Source organism: Watersipora subatra, chromosome 3 (assembly GCF_963576615.1).
Source record: "Watersipora subatra chromosome 3, tzWatSuba1.1, whole genome shotgun sequence".
Classification (NCBI taxonomy): Eukaryota; Metazoa; Bryozoa; class Gymnolaemata; order Cheilostomatida; family Watersiporidae; genus Watersipora; species Watersipora subatra.
In genome coordinates, this window is record NC_088710.1 from 36246790 (window position 1) to 36269955 (window position 23166).

The following is a 23166-nucleotide window of genomic DNA, read 5'->3' on the forward strand; positions in this document are numbered from 1 at the left end:
AGTTAAGTTTGGAGTAAACTGATGAAAAGGTGATTTAAATTGCTTGACAGGAATTGCTCCCATGCGCACTATTTGAGAATGCTCCAAGAAAAGGGAAATGTGATAACCCTCCACAAGGTCTTGCAAACAATCGCTTAATCACATAATTACTTGTAAATTGATGCTCTGAAAGAGCATTTGTTCTTTGAAACGTTGTTACGCACCATCTGACTGCAATCATACGCTGCAATGGTGTTAACAATCTTACAATTCCTTGCAAGTTTTAAGGCTAATCATTTAATCATAATTATATAAGTATACATACTGCATATTTCATTAACTGTACTGAGTGGTAATTATACCAAATGAGCAATCGCTGTTAGCAATCACTGCAGCAATCACTGAGTAGACCATCTCATCGAGTGGTCATATCTCACCGCAAGTCTGTCAAGATCACACTCGTCAGAACTCCACTTGAACCATTAATGCTATTTTGATTATTTTTATCATGTGTTTACAAGATCGCATTTGTTGTATTCTGAATCACTTCTGAATTGATAATTTGTGACGAAAAACAAGAAATGGTACAATCACTAATGATATATTGGCCATTAAACTAAATTGTACCAAAACTCAGCCTGACCAATTGATTCAGTTGCAGACTTTTGGGACTTGCTCACGTTGGTTGTCTCCCCCTGAACCCAAGCTTGTGATGTAAGAAGGTTTGGTTCAGTGACCACTGCACAAAGTAGGTTACGCTATGGGCTGTTTTATCTACATGTACACTAATTGCGGCACTTTGTATTCATGTGCGCGTAAACCCTTTGCCATTCCACATTTTCTGCTCGATTTTATCCAAACTTCGCAAGAATATGCTTCGTGCCTTCCGTCAGGTTGCTAAAATATGTTGTACAAAACTTCATTTGGCACTTGAGACCCAGTCAACTGTTTGTTAAAATGAGAACAGATTCTGGACATCGCCAGGATTTAATGCTAAATACCAATACAATTAGGTTACACATCGCTTTTAGCCTTGAGGTGTTGGTGATACCGGAGATGTATATATTCATACTCTCCATGTATTAGTAATGACCATGTATGTATTCATACTGTCCATATGTTAGTAATAACCATGTATGTATTCATTCTGTCCATGTTGTTCATAATAACCAAAGTTGTGGCATTCATCCATTGGTCCGTAACATTTCACAAAATTGAAAAATTGACCTTGATTAACCCAACCTATGATGTCTCATTCTGTTTGTTGAGAAGCGTTGAGAAGGTCAAGGTAATAATTGTAGAAGCCATGTCAGAGGCATGTCAAGGTTGCTTACAATTGTGGTTTACTTGAGAATTTATATATGCATTTATTTCGCTCTAATGTTTTTAGTTTCATTTGTTGTCAAAGCATCACAAACAAAACTGGCAGCACTTCGTTTTGTGTCCACACATCATCACCATACAGTAGACAGTCCTACAACGTAAATAATCCGTTCCAGGAGCATTTACGTTATAGGGATTATGAACAGTAAAATACGTGTAAACTGCCTTATCCGTTCCAAGATCTTTCCAAACCCACCCCTTTGGCTATGCAAAAAGAAAAGACTAGATTTAACTTTTTAACTTGTTGGCTGTATCGTACCTTTAATATTAGTTTTCATCGACATCTCATCTCCTTTTTCTGATCAACTTCACTGGTTTTATAGACTCTGATTGCGTTAAGTTTACAATAAGTACATGTGGAACCCACATATTTCACATCCATTTAGAACGATTTGTTCATTTTTTCTAGATAGCAAAATCTATTCTGCAAAGTAAATGTAATAAAAAATATTTTATTTTTACAATAAAGCAAAACAAAAATACATTTTACTCTAAAACTAGCGGTTTCTGTCTGTTCATCATTTATTTGTATCCAAGAGTCAGTGTTAGGATAAAAGAAAGCTCTCGGCGATACTCCCAACTCGAGTCATTCAGATTGGTAGACCAACGCTGTAACACCTGCACCAATCAATCGCCTTTAAGTATTTATGGACAACTGAGCAGCGATTCTATTTTCTATTTGGTTGACACATCTGACGATCTATTACGATGAACTAAAATGCCATGGAAGTTGTATTTATAATAAATGGAATGCTAGGCGTTCATCTTCTTGCTCTCTCATAAGAAATATGTTACCGTTAAAATCGAATTTTAGAAGTTGCCCTACTTGACACTTTACTTTACATGTAATTTTTATGTAGTACAAAGCAACAACTTAGCGTAAATTCTTTACATTGTTTAGAGTTTACGTTATAGGAAGTATATGTTATAGATGCGTCTACTCTATACAATATTTTGCAACACTCCTCCTACCTTGTCGCATAATTATGTCGATCATTTGTTTCTGAATCTCTTCCATGACCATTATTTTCTCTTCAACAATCAAACCGTTATTTCTATTGATATTGGCTGGTATGATTTGGTCTATAGCTAGATTAGGTTCAGAGCTTTTACTGATTTTCTAATATACTGACCCTTTGTTGTTCAAATTCATGTGATGAAGAGTGGCTTCAATGGCTCTCCAGCTGTATGCTGCTCTGCCTGTTGCTCAGAAGATAAAATTTCTAGCACAAATATGTCAGGGAGTTTTCTGTACTGTATACAGCAATATAGAACACATAAAAAACGTATTATGCTAAAAAGTGTGTTATAATTTTGCTATCAGTATAGCCACAAACAGCTGCAGTTTTGTAGAGCCCGCATGCAGTGTTCGAATTGATAACAATAACAATGACTTCTTCATCCTCTCACATACATCATTCCTTTAACACTTGAAGGCGTTTGCCATTGGTTAGCTAAGAGACATACTTCACTTTCTGTAAAAGTTTTTTAGATCAGAAGCAATTATAAAACTATTCATGTGAAACAAGGTCGATAGAATTTCTGCAAATCATTGATTTTGACTTTCCCACCTTGCTAGCATCTTCTTTGTGACAATGGTCATGTCTTGACGATGGCCATTATATCAACTTGTCTGACTGTGCAGTTAGAGAAGATCCATTTGGAGCTTGAAAATGCCTTTTCTCCTTTGCAATTCTTAATTCTGTTCCAGTTTTTCAATGCTCATTGACTTTATTCAATTCAGCCAGTCAAAAGATATTCGCACAGTTAAAAATGAACTTTCTCGAAATTTTAGTATATTTTATGAAAAGGTATTAGGCTAATATTTTTCTATCATCTGCTATTGTTTTTGTTGTTTGAGGCTGCCAGGATGTTTCAAGATTAAAATCGACCAGTGGCGCCATTTCGGCACATATTTTTCTTCTGAACATTTTAGCTGCGATCAGTTTTGTAGATTTTATTCTAAAGACATCCTGGCAGTCAGACCTCAAACATCAACAGCGATTGCAAATAATAAAAAATGCTGGTATCTTCTGATAAAATCTACTAAAATTTTGTGTAAGTTTATCATTAACAAGAACTTTAAAAGTATAACAGCTATAACATATAACAGCTATAACATATAACAGCTATAACATATAACAGCTATAACATATAGTATAACATATAACAGCTATAACATATAACAGCTATAACATATAACAGCTATAACATATAACAGCTATAACATATAACAGCTATAACATATAACAGCTATAACATATAACAGCTATAACATATAACAGCTATAACATATAACAGCTATAACATATAACAGCTATAACATATAACAGCTATAACATATAACAGCTATAACATATAACAGCTATAACATATAACAGCTATAACATATAACAGCTATAACATATAACAGCTATAACATATAACAGCTATAACATATAACAGCTATAACATATAACAGCTATAACATATAGTATAACATATAACAGCTATAACATATAACAGCTATAACATATAACAGCTATAACATATAGTATAACATATAACAGCTATAACATATAGTATAACAGCTATAACATATAACATATAACAGCTATAACATATAACAGCTATAACATATAGTATAACAGCTATAACATATAACAGCTATAACATATAACAGCTATAACATATAACAGCTATAACATATAGTATAACAGCTATAACATATAACATATAACAGCTATAACATATAACAGCTATAACATATAACAGCTATAACATATAACAGCTATAACATATAGTATAACAGCTATAACATATAACAGCTATAACATATAACAGCTATAACATATAACAGCTATAACATATAACATATAACAGCTATAACATATAACATATAGCTATAACATGTAATTTTAAAGGTTGACTTGCAATAAAATTCACATTACAGTTATTTGGTATCAAAAGATTCACCATGTCTTACTCTGTTGTGTTGTAGGTGCCACATATGTGGAAATGTGATTACAAGCTATTAAAAACTCAAAAGAGATTTTACGGTGTATACATGTATATAGACACATATATACCGATTACACCAGGATATTATGGTGGAAAACAGTGTTTTTAATTGTTATCGTTCAGTACCTACAATCACAAAGTAATAAATACTTATTTAGTGGTAATGATCTCCAATAAATGGTAACATTATTATGCACAGTACTGTAGTAAGTTCTTCCCTTCAAAACTGGCTCAGGGGCTAACAGTGGTGTGAGAGAGACACGTTAGTGACACACTCGGTACCCTAGACTAAAACATAACCCTACGTAAACTTTGAATTTGATTTGAATGAATTTAGCTCATTAAACACCAAATTAAAGTTAAATTTTAATATTTTATTAAACCTAAAAGATTAATTAAACTTGTTTTAACAATTTATTATATGTTTCGGGCTCGACCATGTCTGCCTCTCTTTCATTGTAAGTTTTAGTCAACCTTATTAAAGGTTGACTTGCAATAAAATTCACATTACAGTTATTCGATATCAAAAGATTCACCATGTCTTACTCTGTTGTGTTGTAGGTGCAAAATATGTGGGAATGTGATTACAAGCTCTTAAAAGCTCAAAAACGAAAAGCCGCCGTAGATTGGAATCTGTTTATTTCTCTGACGTAGCCATGAAATTTGGTTATCGTCTTGTCACGTATGTTCTCACGTGAATTGAAAGGGCAATCAAAAGCTCAATATAAAACTTATCGTAGCACTAGTTTATGACAAACACTTCGGGTTTTACCGAAGACCCCGTATCAAATATAGATGCTCGCTACTTTACAGTTTTGTTTCGGTTAGGTCTAATCGGCAAGTCGTAATCTGATCATGTGACCCAATACTTCGCAAATAATTTTTGCAGCACTTTTCGATTATCACAGGTGACCAACAGGCTCATCATGATTATCAGACAATGACATGTATACTCCTTCAAGCTAAGGCTAAAAATTAAATTAATTTTTACGGGAAGTTATATGATATCACTGCTAAAAGTGACAGCATTAAAATGACGATAAAATAGACGCTCAAGAACAATAGACATGGTTTTATTGAATGCGTGAAGTATATTTGTGAAATATTTCGACGAATAAGGTTGCATGAAAGTGTAAACAAAAACCATCTAACACAGCTACGTCACATTTGAGCCGTTTTGGAAAGAGAATCCAAACTACGGCGTTTTCATGATGGCTGCGATTAACTGTTCGTTTTTGAGCTTTTAAGAGCTTGTAATCACATTCCCACATATTTCGCACCTACAACACAACAGAGTAAGACATGGTGAATCTTTTCATATTAAATAACTGTAATGTGAATTTTGTTGCAGGTCAACCTTTAATAAAATAGTCTTTGGCTGTTTCAGAGTCGTCTCGGCATGGCAATAGTGGACTAGGTGGGTTTTAAAACCTCCCAAGTATTTTACTCTTGTCTGCTCTAATAGCTTTGCTTTTCCTTAAATTTTAAAGAGTTAGGAACTACTCAGCTCCCTTGTAAACATCTAAAGGCTGTTCATGAACGCCCTTCCTGATTCCCGCCTGTCATATTAGACTGACTTCCACTTCTTAGAATAACATCTACTGAAAGCAATAATCATGTATAAATACAGAGATTATTAGCAAGTTTTGAACAATTACTATGGTTCGATCAGTCTATCTGGTCTGTTAAAGGTTAACTGGCGGAACATATTTTATTGCAAATAACATTACAAATTGTTGTGAGAATAGTATTTGTGTGTAATTTCAAACAAACTTTCCTTTTATATGCATCTTTTCTGTACATTTTCATTTCGTGAAAAATTGAAAATGTACAAAAAATTTGCTATCTTTGCACAATATCGACCGGAAGCAGCTGCAATAATATATAATTTTATTCAAATCGTTCATTTGGCGAACTAAATTATCCAAAAGTTGTTCATTTTTAATCCTTATTCATGAAAGTAAAACATACGTTAAAAGGTTTTAAACAGATAACCTTTGTGTACAGCTAATTTTTACGAACAATTTTTTTAATTTCCTAATTGTCTGAAGGAAGAATTTCATGCTAGCATCGTCCACAAGATGTACATACACACGCCAATTAGTGTAATTTTATGGTGTAATTCTGTTCAAGTGCTGTGTAAACATTTTCTGTATTTGTGGAGTCTTCGACCACATGTGGTAATTATTTGCCATGTTGACCAACCAAAACAGGTATTATGGCGTCTAGATGAGGAAATATATTAAAATGGCAGCCAACAGAGCTGCTTTTGTCTCGCGTTCGTGCATTAGCTTATCATTGGCATTGATATAATATATCATGAGTCTATGTTTTGCGGGGGGGGGGGGGGGGGGAATGTCTGTTTTATATAACATCTAAGAGCTTACACCGCAAGTGTTTTTGTATTCAAAACTGGTTTATTGTCCCTGTAACATCTAACTCATTGTCGAAAATGAACTATCACGGTTATATTGGTACTAGCGGAATGTCCGGCGTTGCATGGGTATTAAAAACAGCTTATAAACAGTGGCAGGTAATGTACAGTCATACTTCAACTTACGAGCTTAATCCGTTCCGAGACTGAGCTCGTATGTTAATTTGCTCGCATGTTGGTGCAATTTATTTATATATAGAACAATTAAATATATATTGATTGGTTTCCATACTCTAAAAAATGCAAATAAAACACTCAAAACAAGATATTGTAACAGAAAGAACATGTTAGTTATTGTCCTAACTTACCACATGATTTCAAAAAACAACAATTAAAAAATAATGCAAGGAAATGTGATTAATTAAAATGTAAAATTAAATACATACAATAGCAGCTAACGCTAGCATTTGACAGGGAGGGAGATATAAGTTATCCTTCATTACGACAGTTGACTTTGATAAATCTGGATTTTATCAATGTCTTAACAGACAAACTTAGAAGCAAACCTAAAAGCAAACTTTCATTTTCAACTTGACGTAATTAAAAATTCTTCGGCGTTCATAGTTTGAAGTTTCTCGCTGGTTAGCTAATTTTTCCTTTGTTTCGCTTTCACGACTAGCCGGCCGATTTAAGATAAACCTAGGAGGGCAAACAAAGGACGTTTGCCTTTGTCGCCCTTTCAACATGTTGCGATTAGGACGAACACAGGTGTCGCCACAAAGGGTTAATGCACGGCCACTAGCCAGCTTGTCCGAATGTCTATTTTTATAGTTTTGATAGATAGCACCCGGCCTTTTCACATAGCATCATTTCAGTACGCTGTCACCGGCCAATTGTTTATCTTTCAACCAATGTCTGAGCAGTCTCTCCATAAGCGGTCGTGAGGATCGCTGTGCCGTTTATAAACTATCGTTAGTCCTTTTGCGAACTAAATGCCCTGAATATTATCCTTCTGTTTGATAATTGTGGATGTATTTCTGACAAATTGCTGAGCTAGCTCAATCACGCATATGTATTTCGCATATTTTTCAATAATTTCCCGTTTAATATCAACTGTTATCATTCGCTTTTTCTTTGCATTATTTTTCATTTTACTGGCAAACTTTCGGTCAACGCACAGTACTTTTAATTCACGTAATTCTGCACTGAAAATCGTGCACAAAAAACACGATACAAAAGTGTAACCTGAGCAGTTGAAAAATAGAGTGATGCTGTTCTCATAAAACACCTCCGGCATACTTGGCAACTGACTCACGTGCTCGTATCTCAAACATGGCTCGTATGTTAGTGCTAACACTTGCTTATAAGCTGGCTCGTGTCTCAAGTTTCTCGTATGTTGGAGCACTCGTAAGTTGAAGTTTTACTGTAGTTGCATTCCATTAGCCTGTCACGTTGACAATGACTAATTTGAGCACGCTAGTGTCCGTATTGCTAAACTTACTAATAAGAGATGTGAGAGCAAGCTTTAATGATGTTGCGTCGTCATGTAATGCAAAGTCGCTATGCGCATTTTAATTTAGATAACGACTTATATCATCCAATTAACTCCAATGCGTCTCGCCCAGCTCAATTGGTTAGCTTGTTGCCTGGTGAAAGAGAGGTTCCGAGATAAAATTTTCTGCAATACGGATTCTTCATTCCAAGATTTTATAGCTATAGCTGGACAGACAGATATATAGATGAAAGATAAATAGACGCAATTTTAAATCGCTATCAATTAACCTTTAATGATTATTAGAAATAACGATGTTTTAATTGATATTTTTCTTGACGTAGCACAATAGCTTACAGTGGTAGGGAGTTTTCTGTTCATATACTGTCATCGACTCATGTTTGGCTAGCAACAGACCATAGGCTTTCAAACTGGTTATTACAGACAAGGGCAAAAGGTCGACCAGGAAGCTCGCTCAAGTTCCGTGCGGGGCTTCTCCAGCTCATGATTCAGACAATCGATCCTTTAGCTGAAGGTGATTATTTATCAAGTTTTGTCGACTACCTGCAGTGCGATAGCTTCTAACTCATATCAACTACCTAATATCAATTACCTAATATTAACTACCTAATATCAACTACCTAATATCAACTACCTAATATCAACTACCCAATATCAACTACCTAATATCAACCACCTAATATCAACCACCTAATATCAACCACCTAATATCAACTACCTAATATCAACTACCTAATGTCAACTATCTAATATCAACTACCTAATATCAACTACCTAATATCAACCACCTAATATCAACTACCTACTATCAACTACCTAATATCAACTACCTACTATCAACTACCTAATATCAACTACCTAATATCAACTACCTAATATCAACTACCTAATGTCAACTACCTAATATCAACTACCTAATATCAACTACCTAATGTCAACTATCTAATATTAACTACCTAATATCAACTACCTAATATCAACTACCTAATATCATCTACCTAATATCAACTACCTAATATCAACTACCTAATATCAACTATCTAATATCAACTACCTAATATCAACTACCTAATAGCAACTACCTAATAGCAACTACCTAATATTAACTACCTAATATCAATTACCTAATATCGACTACCTAATATCGACTACCTAATATCATCTACCTAATATCAATTACCTAATGTCAACTATCTAATATCAACTACCTAATGTCATCTACATAATATCAACTACCTAATATCAACTACCTAATATCAACTACCTAATATCAACTATCTAATATCAACTACCTAATATCAACTACCTAATAGCAACTACCTAATAGCAACTACCTAATATTAACTACCTAATATCAATTACCTAATATCGACTACCTAATATCGACTACCTAATATCATCTACCTAATATCAATTACCTAATGTCAACTATCTAATATCAACTACCTAATGTCATCTACATAATATCAACTACCTAATATCAACTACCTAATATCAACTATCTAATATCAACTACCTAATATCAACTACCTAATATCAACTACCTAATGTCAACTACCTAATATCAACTACCTAATATCAATTACCTAATATTAACTACCTAATATCAACTACCTAATATCAACTACCTAATATCAACTACCCAATATCAACTACCTAATATCAACCACCTAATATCAACCACCTAATATCAACCACCTAATATCAACTACCTAATATCAACTACCTAATGTCAACTATCTAATATCAACTACCTAATATCAACTACCTAATATCAACCACCTAATATCAACTACCTACTATCAACTACCTAATATCAACTACCTACTATCAACTACCTAATATCAACTACCTAATATCAACTACCTAATATCAACTACCTAATGTCAACTACCTAATATCAACTACCTAATATCAACTACCTAATGTCAACTATCTAATATTAACTACCTAATATCAACTACCTAATATCAACTACCTAATATCATCTACCTAATATCAACTACCTAATATCAACTACCTAATATCAACTATCTAATATCAACTACCTAATATCAACTACCTAATAGCAACTACCTAATAGCAACTACCTAATATTAACTACCTAATATCAATTACCTAATATCGACTACCTAATATCGACTACCTAATATCATCTACCTAATATCAATTACCTAATGTCAACTATCTAATATCAACTACCTAATGTCATCTACATAATATCAACTACCTAATATCAACTACCTAATATCAACTATCTAATATCAACTACCTAATATCAACTACCTAATATCAACTACCTAATGTCAACTACCTAATATCAACTACCTAATATCAACTACCTAATATCAACTATCTAATATCAACTACCTAATATTAACTACCTAATATCAAATACCTAATATCGACTACCTAATATCATCTACCTAATATCAACTACCTAATATCAACTACCTAATATCAACTACCTAATGTCAACTACCTAATATCAACTACCTAATGTCAACTACCTAATGTCAACTACCTAATATCAACCACCTAATATCAACTATTTAATGTCAACTACCTAATATCAACTATCTGATATTAACTACCTAATATCAACTACCTAATATCAACTACCTAATATCAACTACCTAATATCAACTACCTAATATCAACTACCTAATATCAACTACCTAATATCAACTATCTAATATCAACTACCTAATATTAACTACCTAATATCAAATACCTAATATCGACTACCTAATATCATCTACCTAATATCAACTACCTAATATCAACTACCTAATATCAACTACCTAATGTCAACTACCTAATATCAACTACCTAATGTCAACTACCTAATGTCAACTACCTAATATCAACCACCTAATATCAACTATTTAATGTCAACTACCTAATATCAACTATCTGATATTAACTACCTAATATCAACTACCTAATATCAACTACCTAATATCAACTACCTAATATCAACTACCTAATATCAACTATCTAATATTAACTACCTAATATCAACTACCTAATATCAACTATCTAATAGCAGCACAAGTAAAGTTATTAGCATATTTGTGTTACTTGTCTCATCTCTTGCAATGCTGTGCACACTTGGAGAAACATGCTAGCCTTCTTGTCTATATTATAATTTGCTGTTGTTGCAGGAAATATTGAAGATAGAGCAATGAAGTTGAGAACTTTAGCAATGAGAAATCCTTCATCCAAACCTGGAACCCCAAATAATGCAGAGTGGAATGATAACAGTAATGGTAACATTTTTGAAACTATGTTCTGGTGAGGGTGAGTTGCATTGTGGTGCTTGCTCGAGCATCTCCTTTTATGTCCCTTCACTTCTGCACCACAATCTTTCTCTGAAACATCTTCGAGTACCTTCTCTTCAGTTCTGTCACTTCTCCAGCTCAGTCTTTCTCTGAAACATTCTCAGGTACTTTCTCGAAAAGGAGATGAGAAAAGAGGAGAGGATGAAGCAAGGCAGGTATTAGGGCAAGACAAGGGATAGGAGAGAGAGAGGAGACTATAAAGTTAGGGATAGTTTGCTTTTACGTATACCGTAAAACCTCTATTTAAACGCCACCTATTCTATTGCCACTCTAGAAGGGCTGAAAAATATAACGCCACCCTTTAATTGAACGCCATCTCTATTTGACCACCACTTTGACATTCTTCAATTTTAATGAAGCCATAATAGAAAGTGATCAGTAGAAAAATGTTCATAAAATGGTATTAATAACTAATTGTTTCGTTTGAAGTCTAGAAGTCTAGACAATGCATAGGTTCACTAGTAGAGTGAGTAATAGAAGTGTCTGGTTTAATCTACTCTAACTTACAATTTTCCTTTACCATAAAACCTCTATTTGAATGCCACCTTTATTTAAACACCACCTCTAGTAGAACGCCACTACAGAAGAATGGTTGAAAAATATGAGGCTGCCCTATAATTGAGCACCACCTCTACTTGACCGGTACTTTGGCATTTTCTTATTTTTACGAATCCATAATAGAAAGTGGTCAGTAGAAAAGTGTCCAGAAAATAGTACTAATAATGACTCAGTCACGTCAATAACAATTAATTTTTTTGCTGTATCTGTAGTGCTTGCCATGACTTTAGTGGCGACGCTGTACCTGAGAAGATCGATTGTCACAACCATCAGAACTACACTCTGATTCAAAGTCACGAAGGTCTAAATCGTATCTATTGTTTTCAGATTGGTCCATAATATGGTTTGCAATTTTACTTGAAGACTTTGAAGCGTTTTGATGAATGATGCGAATACTCTTCAGGAACACCATACGATGTAATAGTAGCCATTAGTATGGCGTATTCTAACTATAAAATGTTAAAAACGTCTTTAAAAATTGAAAACGCTATGTACGTTTTTTAACTTCAAATCTTTACGGTTTTTTATTTAAAACTTTAAAGCGACACCATGCTAATACTTGACAGCACCATGCTAATACTTGATAATCAAATTAGTTCCTTGTTTAACTTGATCTGATACTTCGATGTATATGAAAAATGGTTAACAAAAGTGTCGATTTGCCCGAAGAAGGATTAAATTTATCTTTCCAAAAAACTGACGAGTTAGTCGAAAAATACTGCGCCACCCTTTATTTGAACCCTACCTCTAATTAAACGCCACTATAGGACAAGGGTTAAAAAATAGAATGCCATGGCGTTCAAACTCTAAATAGAGGTTTTAAGGTATGTGGTGGGTGGCGGCATTCCATACATATGCTTTTAATAGGTAGTACACACGTATAGTGTAAATGCGGGACACATACGTGTGAGGTATGCAGTGATTCATACATTTGTGTGGTATGAATGCATGACACATACAAATACATGGTCGTACAACTGTGTGGTATGCATGCAGGATATGTACAAATACACGGTCATACGAGTATGGGTGTCAATCACTTGTTCTATTGTTTCCACAGTCAGTGAAAAGAGGCAAAAGAATGGTAGCTCTAGAGTTCACAGTGCTATGGGCTCTACAGGAAGCAGTCACAGTGCCATGACTGCTGTCGAGTCTGTTGAGGACTCGTCAGCAGCTCGAGAAAACTCAAACGTAAGAGTAACTTTAGCGTGGCATTAGCTTAACTCGGATCATCTCCGCTAAGTTGCGATATACGATGAATGTGTAAGATCTTACAATAAAATAATAAAAACATGAAAAAGTTGTCTTATCAAAGAGTTAGTGGCATAAATTCCCCACAGACTCAGCAGCAATAAGTGAGCAGAAGAGAATCGGTTGCAGGGTACACCATTCTTTTACGGGGCTGCAATTTTATATCAACCATCCTTTTTAATTTGTTGGCGAGTTTTATATTAGCAATTATCTATTGTTTGTATTCATCACTCACTAGAGAACTTTCTAAGCAACCTTGAATAGGTGAGATGTTGGCATAGCTTCTCTTAGTTCCTTAGCTAAAGAAAAGGTCTTGATCTTGTTCGGACTAGATGTATTTGTCTCACAATTACAGCAGACACCAACCAAAGACACGAGAGTAGACGCAGTGACCTCCAATGGCGGATGTGATGTCATAGTGAGAACTGTGACTGCAGTTGAAACTCAAAGGGTAGGATCTTTCATCATATTGTATGGATTTATATTCTAGTATACTATTTTGTAGTAGGTAGAATCATAGTTTGTTGTATGGCATATTGTATTGTCACATGTAAAATGCATCTATATATAAATCTTAAAGGTTTACTTGCAACAAAATTCGCATTACAGTTATTTGGTATCAAAAGGTTCACCATGTCTTACTCTGCTGTGCTGTAAGTGCAAAGTATGTGGAAATGTGATTACAAGCTCCTAAAAGCTCAAAAACGAACAGTTAATCGCAGCCATCACGAAAACGCCGTAGGTTGGAATTCCTTTATTTGGATGACGTACTCAACTCGACGTAGTTATTGTTTTGATACGTGATGCTATCATGTGGATTGAAAGGCCAATAAAAGGCTCAATATAAAACGTCTCGTAACACTAGCCTATGACAAACACTTCGGGTTCTACCGGAAAATCCTTATCAAATATAAATGCTCGCTACTTTACAATTTAGTTTCAGCTCGGTCTAATCATCTAGTCACCAAATGGCGCGAAAAATTTTTGCAGCTTTTTTCGTCTATCACAGGTGACCAACAGGTGCCTCATGTTTATCAAAGGATGATATGCACTCATTGGAGCTAAGGTTAAAAAATTAACAAATTTTTATGGTGGTTTTTGAGTTACCAGTGCTCAAAGTGACAGCATTAGAATGATGATGAAATAGACCCGTAAGGACAATAGACATGGTTTTATTGAATGCGCGAAGTATGTTTGTGAAAATATTTCGACGAATGAGGTTGCATGAAAGTGTAAACAGAAGCCAATGTGTTCAACTACGTCCCATTTGAGCCGTTTTGGTGAGGGATTCCCACCTACAGCGTTTTCGTGATGGCTGCAGTTAACTGTTCGTTTTTGGGCTTTTAAGAGCTTGTAATCACATTTCCACACATTTTGCACCTACAACACAGCAGAGTAAGACATGATGAATCTTTTGATTTCAAATAACTGTAATGTGAATTTTGTTGCAAGTCAAACTTTAAGGGTTTGTCGGTCTGGCTAATGTCCAGTTATAGCAATAAAATACGCATGAAAAATCTGTGTCACATTGAACTCGCATAGACCAGTTTTGTAGACAGACGCGCTAGCCACTACGCCATGCAGCAATCTTGCCATACTATCGAATAATTGTGGACATACAATTATTCCATTCCAGACCTGCCAATCTTTAATGGCGATTGGTTAATATACACACGCATCACGCTTCAGCTAGCACGCTCAAACTACTAGAAGAACAAATATGTAGCCAGACTTATGAACTAGACAAATAAGCATAGACACAACATAAACATAGCATAAACTTAATTAAACTTATAGGATACGCATAAATAAACAAACACCTTCATTTAAAGTTAAAATGGTAATTATTTTATATGCTGATTGAAAATAAATTTTTTCTGCAAAAGCATTTTTTATTACCCGTGCAATGTCGGGCATTCATCTAGTCAAATATAATTATTATTTAGTATGAATCTATGGCCTATGAATCTATTTTGTACATTTGCGAAGTTATTATATTCAGCCACAGTCAGATGAAAGTGGCATAGAAGATGATGATGATAAGGAGAATACACCCCTCGATATCAGCTGGCCAAAGAGTCCCTGGAAAAGAATATCTTACATACTGTTAGCTCCAATTATATTTCCACTTTGGCTCACTCTTCCAGACACCAGGAGGCCAGTAGGTATTTCATTGGTTTTGCGCAAGAATAGTGTGTAGCAAATGCTGAAGAATGTAATTGCTATATGTTGTTAGAAAATGTATATATTATTATCTAATAAAGTAGAGGATATAAATCATAAAACATGATATGATGTTAGCAGTAAACCAAATCATCTTCAGTAAGTTTTTTGAACTTCTACATATTTGTTTGCAATTAGCAAGCACAAGAATTTTGTTGCAGGAAAAAAAGAAATGGTTTCCCATAACTTTTCTCGGAAGCATAATCTGGATTGCTTTCTTCTCAATCATGCTCGTTTGGTGGGCATCAGTTATTTGCGCGACTATCGGGATGTCTGTTGATGTAAGTAGATATTTTTCATCCATAAGCCTGTATTACTTTGTCTTTGATTTGATACACTGTTTACTCGCATGAAACTTTTTACCGTTCATACGGAAATATTACTAGAGTGAGAGGGCGCAGAGGAGGGGAGGGGCTTCTAATGATGTGTGGTATAGCGAACAAACTTTACTACCTGTTTGCACATCTATTTCATTTGTAAACTCTATGTTCGCGTTGCTTTGATATTTCTATAGTCGGAATGTTATGGTACATATCGTAAAACCTCTACTTGAACACTACCTTTATTTTAACGCCACCTCTATTTGACTGCCACTATAAGAGAAGGGTGGAAAAATAGAGCGCAACCCTTTAATTTAATGCCACCTCTAATAGACCGCCACTTTGACATTCTTCGATCTTTACAAACCCATAATAGCATGTGATAAGTTGAAAAGGGTCCACAAAAGCATACCAATAATGACTTGGTTTTGACAATTGGTTTTGACCAATTGACGTAGGTTACATCAATAACAATTAATTCTTTCGTTGTTTCTGTTCAGTTTGAAGTCCGTTTTCCAACTTGGATGCTTTTTGGTTTTTTGTTACAACTTTGAAATAGAAGTAATTAACAACTGTATCGGGCTAATAGTAGCTTCTTGATACTTTCATGTATATGAGAAAAACCCGGTTTACATTTATAATGGTATATGAACGACTAGTTTTAGGCTAAAAGTTGCGCTTAGCGTGTATCCAGCTAAAAGTTTATCATTATTTGTGCGAAACGTAACGCGTAAAAGTTTGGCTCTGCTAAAGAAATTGTTTGGATGCTAATACCGACTAGTTCAGCAGTGCAGAAAAAGAGTTGAGGTCAGAAGACATTGGGAAGAGTATCGAACAACCAGAAGATGTTCGTTCCATCAAAAGCAACAGTCAGAACGCAACTGGCCGAGCAAACGATGGATATATTACTGTTTTAAAATTGTTAATTTTTGTTTCTGCATGTATTATAAGTATGGTTCGTTTCTGTCACTTGTTCTTGAATGATATTTGTAGCATTTGGTAGATTATCGTTATGCATATTATAAATTGGCGGATTTATAGCATATTACTTGATAGCATTCTTGCGTTTACCCTAACTCGGCTTACAATGGATCGGCGCTCATAATTCCTCTTTTATTGCACACAAAAAGCCGGTTTTGGCTGCAAACTGCAGCAAACATATCAATGAGTGCAACGAGCTTTCATGCCACAATATTAAATATAGTTACAGTATAGAATGAAAATATGCCTTCAAATTCAGAATTAAATAAAAAATTGAAAGCTCCAAGAAACTGCAAAGCAGAGCACTGGCTATAATATCATTGCAAGTTAATTGCAAGCAACAGATATCAACTGGTAGACATATTTCTCAGCTTCCTAAAACATGTTTATTTAGAGATATTTGATAAGATTGAAGTAAGTTTGAGTAAGTTGGAGGTAAGTTAGCAAATTTATTGCATCCAAAACGGCTAATGTCGCTCCACTCGAAGGAGAGTACAAAATATAGGCGACATTTGCTTTGTCCGCAAAAGAGTTAAATTTATCTTCCCAAAGTTCTGACGAGCTATTTGAAAAATACAACACCAGCCTCTATTTGAACGCCACCTCCATCTGACCGTCACTGTAGGAAAAGGGTTGAAAAATAGAGCGCCATGGTGCTCAAATCGAGGTTTTACAGTATGTTGTTTGTTTGTTGTAGTAAGTATATTGTATGAATGTTGTGGTACGTCTAGACTCTATAGCATAATGTTGATTGTAGATAATAGGATTAACAGTGCTGGCAGCAGGAACAAGTGTTCCTGACCTACTCACATCAGTTATTGTCGCAAGGAAAGGATTTGGAGATATGGCTATATCAAGTTCGATAGGCAGTAATATCTTTGATATCACCGTTGGGTAAGTGTAAATGAGGAACTTGTTACACATTCATGTCGGCAGTCTATTTTGCTAAGCCATTAATTGCTATTTGTAAGATTAGCAGAGAAAAGCAAATTTACATTCAATTAGCTTAACTGTGTTGACATGTATTGTACTTTTTGCTTTTGATATGCGATGCAATGATACAACATGTTTTACTTTTTCCAAGTTGAGTTGTGTAAAAATCAATGAATGATCATTTTTATTTCGCAATGTATGTCAATATTTTCAGTCTGGTTTACTGTATCATCGGTCTATTACCTGTCAAGTACCTGTCAACACGCATCAGTCTATATTGCAATAGTGTCTGTCTACTACCAGTCAACATTGATCTGTTTATAGTCCAGCAGTGCATGTCTATTACTTGTCAATACTCATCTGTTTATAGTACAGTAGTGTATGTCTATTACCTGTCAACATTCATCTGTTTATAGTACAGTAGTGTCTGTCTATTACCTCTCAACACTCATAAGTTTATAGTACAGTAGTGTATGTCTATTACCTGTCAACACTTGATCTGTCATGATTTCTGACATGCTGTTTACGGACAGCCAGCTTTCATTTATCCAACATTTACATTCCTAGTTACATCCCTAGTTACATTTAAGCGTGTTAACATCTCTCGTGGTATATGGGTGTTTTAGCATATTTGATGGTATAGGGTTATGTTGACATCACTGGTGGTGTATGAGTATGTTAAAAGTTGACTTGCAATAAAATTGATATTACAGTTGTTTGGTATCAAAAGATTCACCATGTCTTACTCTGTTGTGTTGTAGGTGCCAAATATGTGGAAATGTGATTACAAGCTCTTAAAAGCTCTAAAACGAAAAGCCGCCGTAGATTAGAATCTCTTTATTTCGATGACGTAACCATGAAATTTGGTTATTGTCTTGTCACGTGATGTTCTCACGTGAATTGAAAGGCCAATAAAAAGCTCAATATAAAACTTATCGTAGCACTAGTTTATGACAAACACTTCGGGTTTTACCGAAGACCCTGTATCAAATATAGATGCTCGCTACTTTACAGTTTTGTTTCGGTTTGGTCTAATCGCCAAGTCGTAATATGGTCATGTGACCCAATACTTCGCAAATAATTTTTGCAGCACTTTTCGATTACCACAGGTGACCAACAGGCTCGTCATGATTATCAGACAATGATATGTACTCCTTCGAGGTAAGGCTAAAAACTTAAACGATTTTTTTACGGTAAGTTATAAGATATCACTGCTAAAAGTGACAGCATTACGATGACGGTAGAACATACGTGTAAGAACAATAGACATGGTTTTATTGAATGCGTGAAGTATATTTGTGAAAATATTTCGACGAATAAGGTTACATGAAAGTGTAAACAGAAACCATCTACCACAACTACGTCACATTTGAGCCGTTTTGGAAAGAGAATCCAAACTACGGCGGTCTCGTGTGGCTGCGATTTTTTGTTCGTTTTTGAGCTTTTAAGAGCTTGTAATCACCTTTCCACATATTTTGCACCTACAACACAACAGAGTAAGACATGGTGAATCTTTTGATATCAAATAACTGTCATGTGAATTTTCTTACAAGTCAACCTTTAACATCTTCATTGGTATATAAGTATGTTAACAACTTCATTTGTATATGAGTGTGTTAGCATATTTGGTGGTTTAGGGTTATGTCAACATTTCTGGTGGTGTATGAGTATGTTAACATCTCTAATGGTTTGTGAGTGTGTTAATGTCCCTAGTGGTATATGAGTATGTTACTGTAATATCTCTAGATCTCTAGTGGTATATTAGTATGTTAATATCTCTAGTGGTATATGGGTATGTTAATATCTTTAGATCTCTAGTGGTATATTAGTATGTTAATATCTCTAGTGGTATATGGGTATGTTAATATATTTAGATCTCTGGTGGTATATGAGTATGTTACTGTAATATCTCTAGATCTCTAGTGGTATATTAGTATGTTAATATCTCTAGTGGTATATGGGTATGTTAATATCTCTAGATCTCTAGTGGTATATGAGTATGTTAATATCTCTAGATCTCTAGTGTTATATTAGTATGTTAATATCTCTAGTGGTATATGAGTATGTTAATATCTCTAGATCTCTAGTGGTATATGAGTAGGTTAATATCTCTAGATCTCTAGTGTTATATTAGTATGTTAACAACTCTAGTGGTATATGAGTATGTTAACATTCTTAAAACAGTTTCTGATGGGTTGTTATTTATTTCTAGGCTTCCACTGCCCTGGCTCATCCGTAGCCTCATGAACATACCAAAACCTTATGTCATAGTAGATGCAGAAGGTCTCCTCTGCTCAATAATTCTTCTTTTCGCTATGCTCATGGTTGTCATAGGAACTATTGCTGGTTTTCGCTGGAGACTCAGTAAACCCCTGGGAGGGCTCTACATGTTTCTCTACATTGCATTTTTAACTATCAGTATATTATTATCGATGGGTTATATTCCGTGCATTGACGTTTCTATGGGTAGGTAGCAATTTTAGCAAATAGTCTGACTAATGAATGAAATCATATAAAGACCACAGATCAAGCCATAGATGGAGAGCATAATAATAATCACGCCTACTGCAGTGTAATTGCTGCTCAAGAACTCATTTATAATATATCACACTTTTAATCAATTATTAACAAATTTTATTTTTTATTTTTCATGGCACGGAGGTTGTAGCGTCTCACAACGTGTATGTGCCATTCATATAATTTTCGAGCTTTTACCCATTTGATACCAAACGCAAGACCGAAGTTATGTAGATTGGTTATGTGGCTCTAATATGAATACAAGCCAACTGGGCTCTACGTATTGAAAAAGGTTGGTCTTCTGCGCACAGCATAGATATTCAAAATCACTTGTATTTTAAGCTAAATATTTATTGTTTTTGATAGCTTACTTTTGCATCTACTATTATGTTTCTGTACAAGATTTCTCTGTGTTACAAGATAAACTCTATATTTGTATTATACTGCAGGTTTCTAGTGACAAAGCTCAGAATTCTATATCCATTTGGAGCTTTCAATTAACTATTTTCCCTTGTTAGCATAGACATACACTTACCTTTAAAGAAAAGGGTTTTAAAAAGCTGCTGCACTTGTCTAAAGCAATGACAATACTCTATGTTTAAACTTTTCATCGAATAAAGTGATTTGCATCAATACATAATTTCGTGTATATGTACTATTTAGGTTTTGTGTATCTTAGACCAGTTCAGAATATTTCATAGACTATTTCAGACCAAGTGTAGCATGAGCAATCTACACTAGCTAAATGTTACTCTTAGTATATTACACCTTGTTTATTACAGATGTGTCATGTTACTCTTAGCATATTACACCTTGTTTATTACAGATGTGTCTTGTTACTCTTAGTATATTACACCTTGTTTATTACAGATGTGTCATGTTACTCTTAGTATATTTCACCTTGTTTATTACAGATGTGTCATGTTACTCTTAGTACATTACACCTTGTTTATTACAGATGTGTCATGTTACTCTTAGTATATTACACCTTGTTTATTACAGATGTGTCTTGTTACTCTTAGTGTATTACACTTTGTTTATTACAGATGTGTCATGTTAGTCTTAGTATATTACACGTTGTTTATTACAGATGTGTCTTGTTAGTCTTAGTATATTACACCTTGTTTATTACGGATGTGTCATGTTACTCTTAGTATATTACACCTTGTTTATTACGGATGTGTCATGTTACTCTTAGTATATTACACCTTGTTTATTACAGATGTGTCTTGTTACTCTTAGTATATTACACCTTGTTTATTACGGATGTGTCATGTTACTCTTAGTATATTTCACCATGTTTATTACAGATGTGTCATGTTACTCTTAGTACATTACACCTTGTTTATTACAGATGTGTCATGTTACTCTTAGTGTATTACACCTTGTTTATTACAGATGTGTCATGTTACTCTTAGTATATTACACCTTGTTTATTACAGACGTGTCATGTTACTCTTAGTATATTACACCTTGTTTATTACAGATGTGTCATGTTACTCTTAGTATATTACACCTTGTTTATTACAGATGTGTCATGTTACTCTTAGTATATTACAGATGTGTTTTTCAGACTGAGTAAAACTGTTCTGAACAACAAAATAATTTTTTGAAACTGTGTGTTCTAAAGAGATCCAATTCAGGTAAAAATATTTACCTGAAATATTTTTCCCTTCATCCATCCAATGGCAAAATGATTGTTCTGCCAACATATAATGTTCTCTTTTTGGTCGCTTTCATACTGTACAAATTTTTCTTTTGCCCCAGGCTAACATTACCCAGTATGGTAACATGCCTATGGTAACATAATTTGCTGTGGTGACATCGTTATGATAGCATGACCTGCTCTGGTAATATGGCTATGAAAACATGTCCTACTGCTTTAACATGACCATGATAACATGGCTTGCCATGGTAACATGGTCATTACAACATGATGTGCTGTGGTAACTTAGTTATGATAACATAGCCTGTGGTAACATGGCTATCATAACATGACCTGCTTTGGTAACATGGTTATAACAACATGACCTGCTGCTTTAGCATGAGCATTATAGCATGGCATGCGGTGGTAACATGGTCATCACAGCATGATTTGCTGTGGAAACTTGGTTATGGTAACCTGTGGTAACATGGTTATGTTATCATAACTTGTGGTAACATGGTTAGGATAAATTGACCTGCCATGGTCAATTTATCTGATAGCATGTCAAGCTCTGATAGCATGTCTTGTTTTGGTAACATGTTTGTGATAACATGGCTTTGATAACATGACCTGTTTTGGTAACGTGGCTATGATAACATGACATTTTGTGGTAACAAGGCTATGTTAACATGACCTGCTGTGATGCATGAACAGTCTGCTATTTCGAAATTCAGTAGCATCAATGGTACTTACTAACATCAGATTGAAAACGGATCCTATATGGATGATAAATATGTTAATATATCCTATATCATAATATGATATATATAATATGATATATGTAATATATATATATATGATAATATATCATATATATACTATGTTATGATATATATGGCTAGGGTGCATCTTCGCGACGGCGTGTATTATTAGTAGAATGCAGGAATAGATTTTGAGGCACTCTCCCTCACAAAATATACACTCCATGAATTGACAGAAGTAATATCTTATGGAATTACTGCTCGAGGCCTTCTGAATATATACGAGACAGACCCCTCGGTATTCATGATGGGATTTATTTAGTTGGTGATCAATGCAGAGCTTACGTTCAATTGCAATGTTTTACACCCTATAACCAAGGATGC

At 34.5% G+C, this 23166-nt stretch overlaps 1 protein-coding gene across 3 annotated transcripts in view; it reads left to right on the forward strand.

Annotated features, from left to right (window-relative positions):
• LOC137391946 (sodium/potassium/calcium exchanger 2-like) overlaps positions 1–21016 on the forward strand; it is a 55742-nt gene extending 34726 nt beyond the window's left edge. For all 3 annotated transcript variants that reach the window (XM_068078513.1, XM_068078512.1, XM_068078511.1), the window contains exons 3-10: positions 8673–8763; positions 11417–11521; positions 13212–13342; positions 13758–13853; positions 15405–15563; positions 15787–15906; positions 17684–17820; positions 20072–21016. In XM_068078513.1, coding sequence (XP_067934614.1) covers positions 8673–8763; positions 11417–11521; positions 13212–13342; positions 13758–13853; positions 15405–15563; positions 15787–15906; positions 17684–17820; positions 20072–20333 — 1101 coding nt within the window. In that variant the 3' untranslated portion in view covers positions 20334–21016. The remainder of the gene's footprint in view (positions 1–8672; positions 8764–11416; positions 11522–13211; positions 13343–13757; positions 13854–15404; positions 15564–15786; positions 15907–17683; positions 17821–20071) is intronic.
• Positions 21017–23166: the final 2150 nt, after the last annotated feature.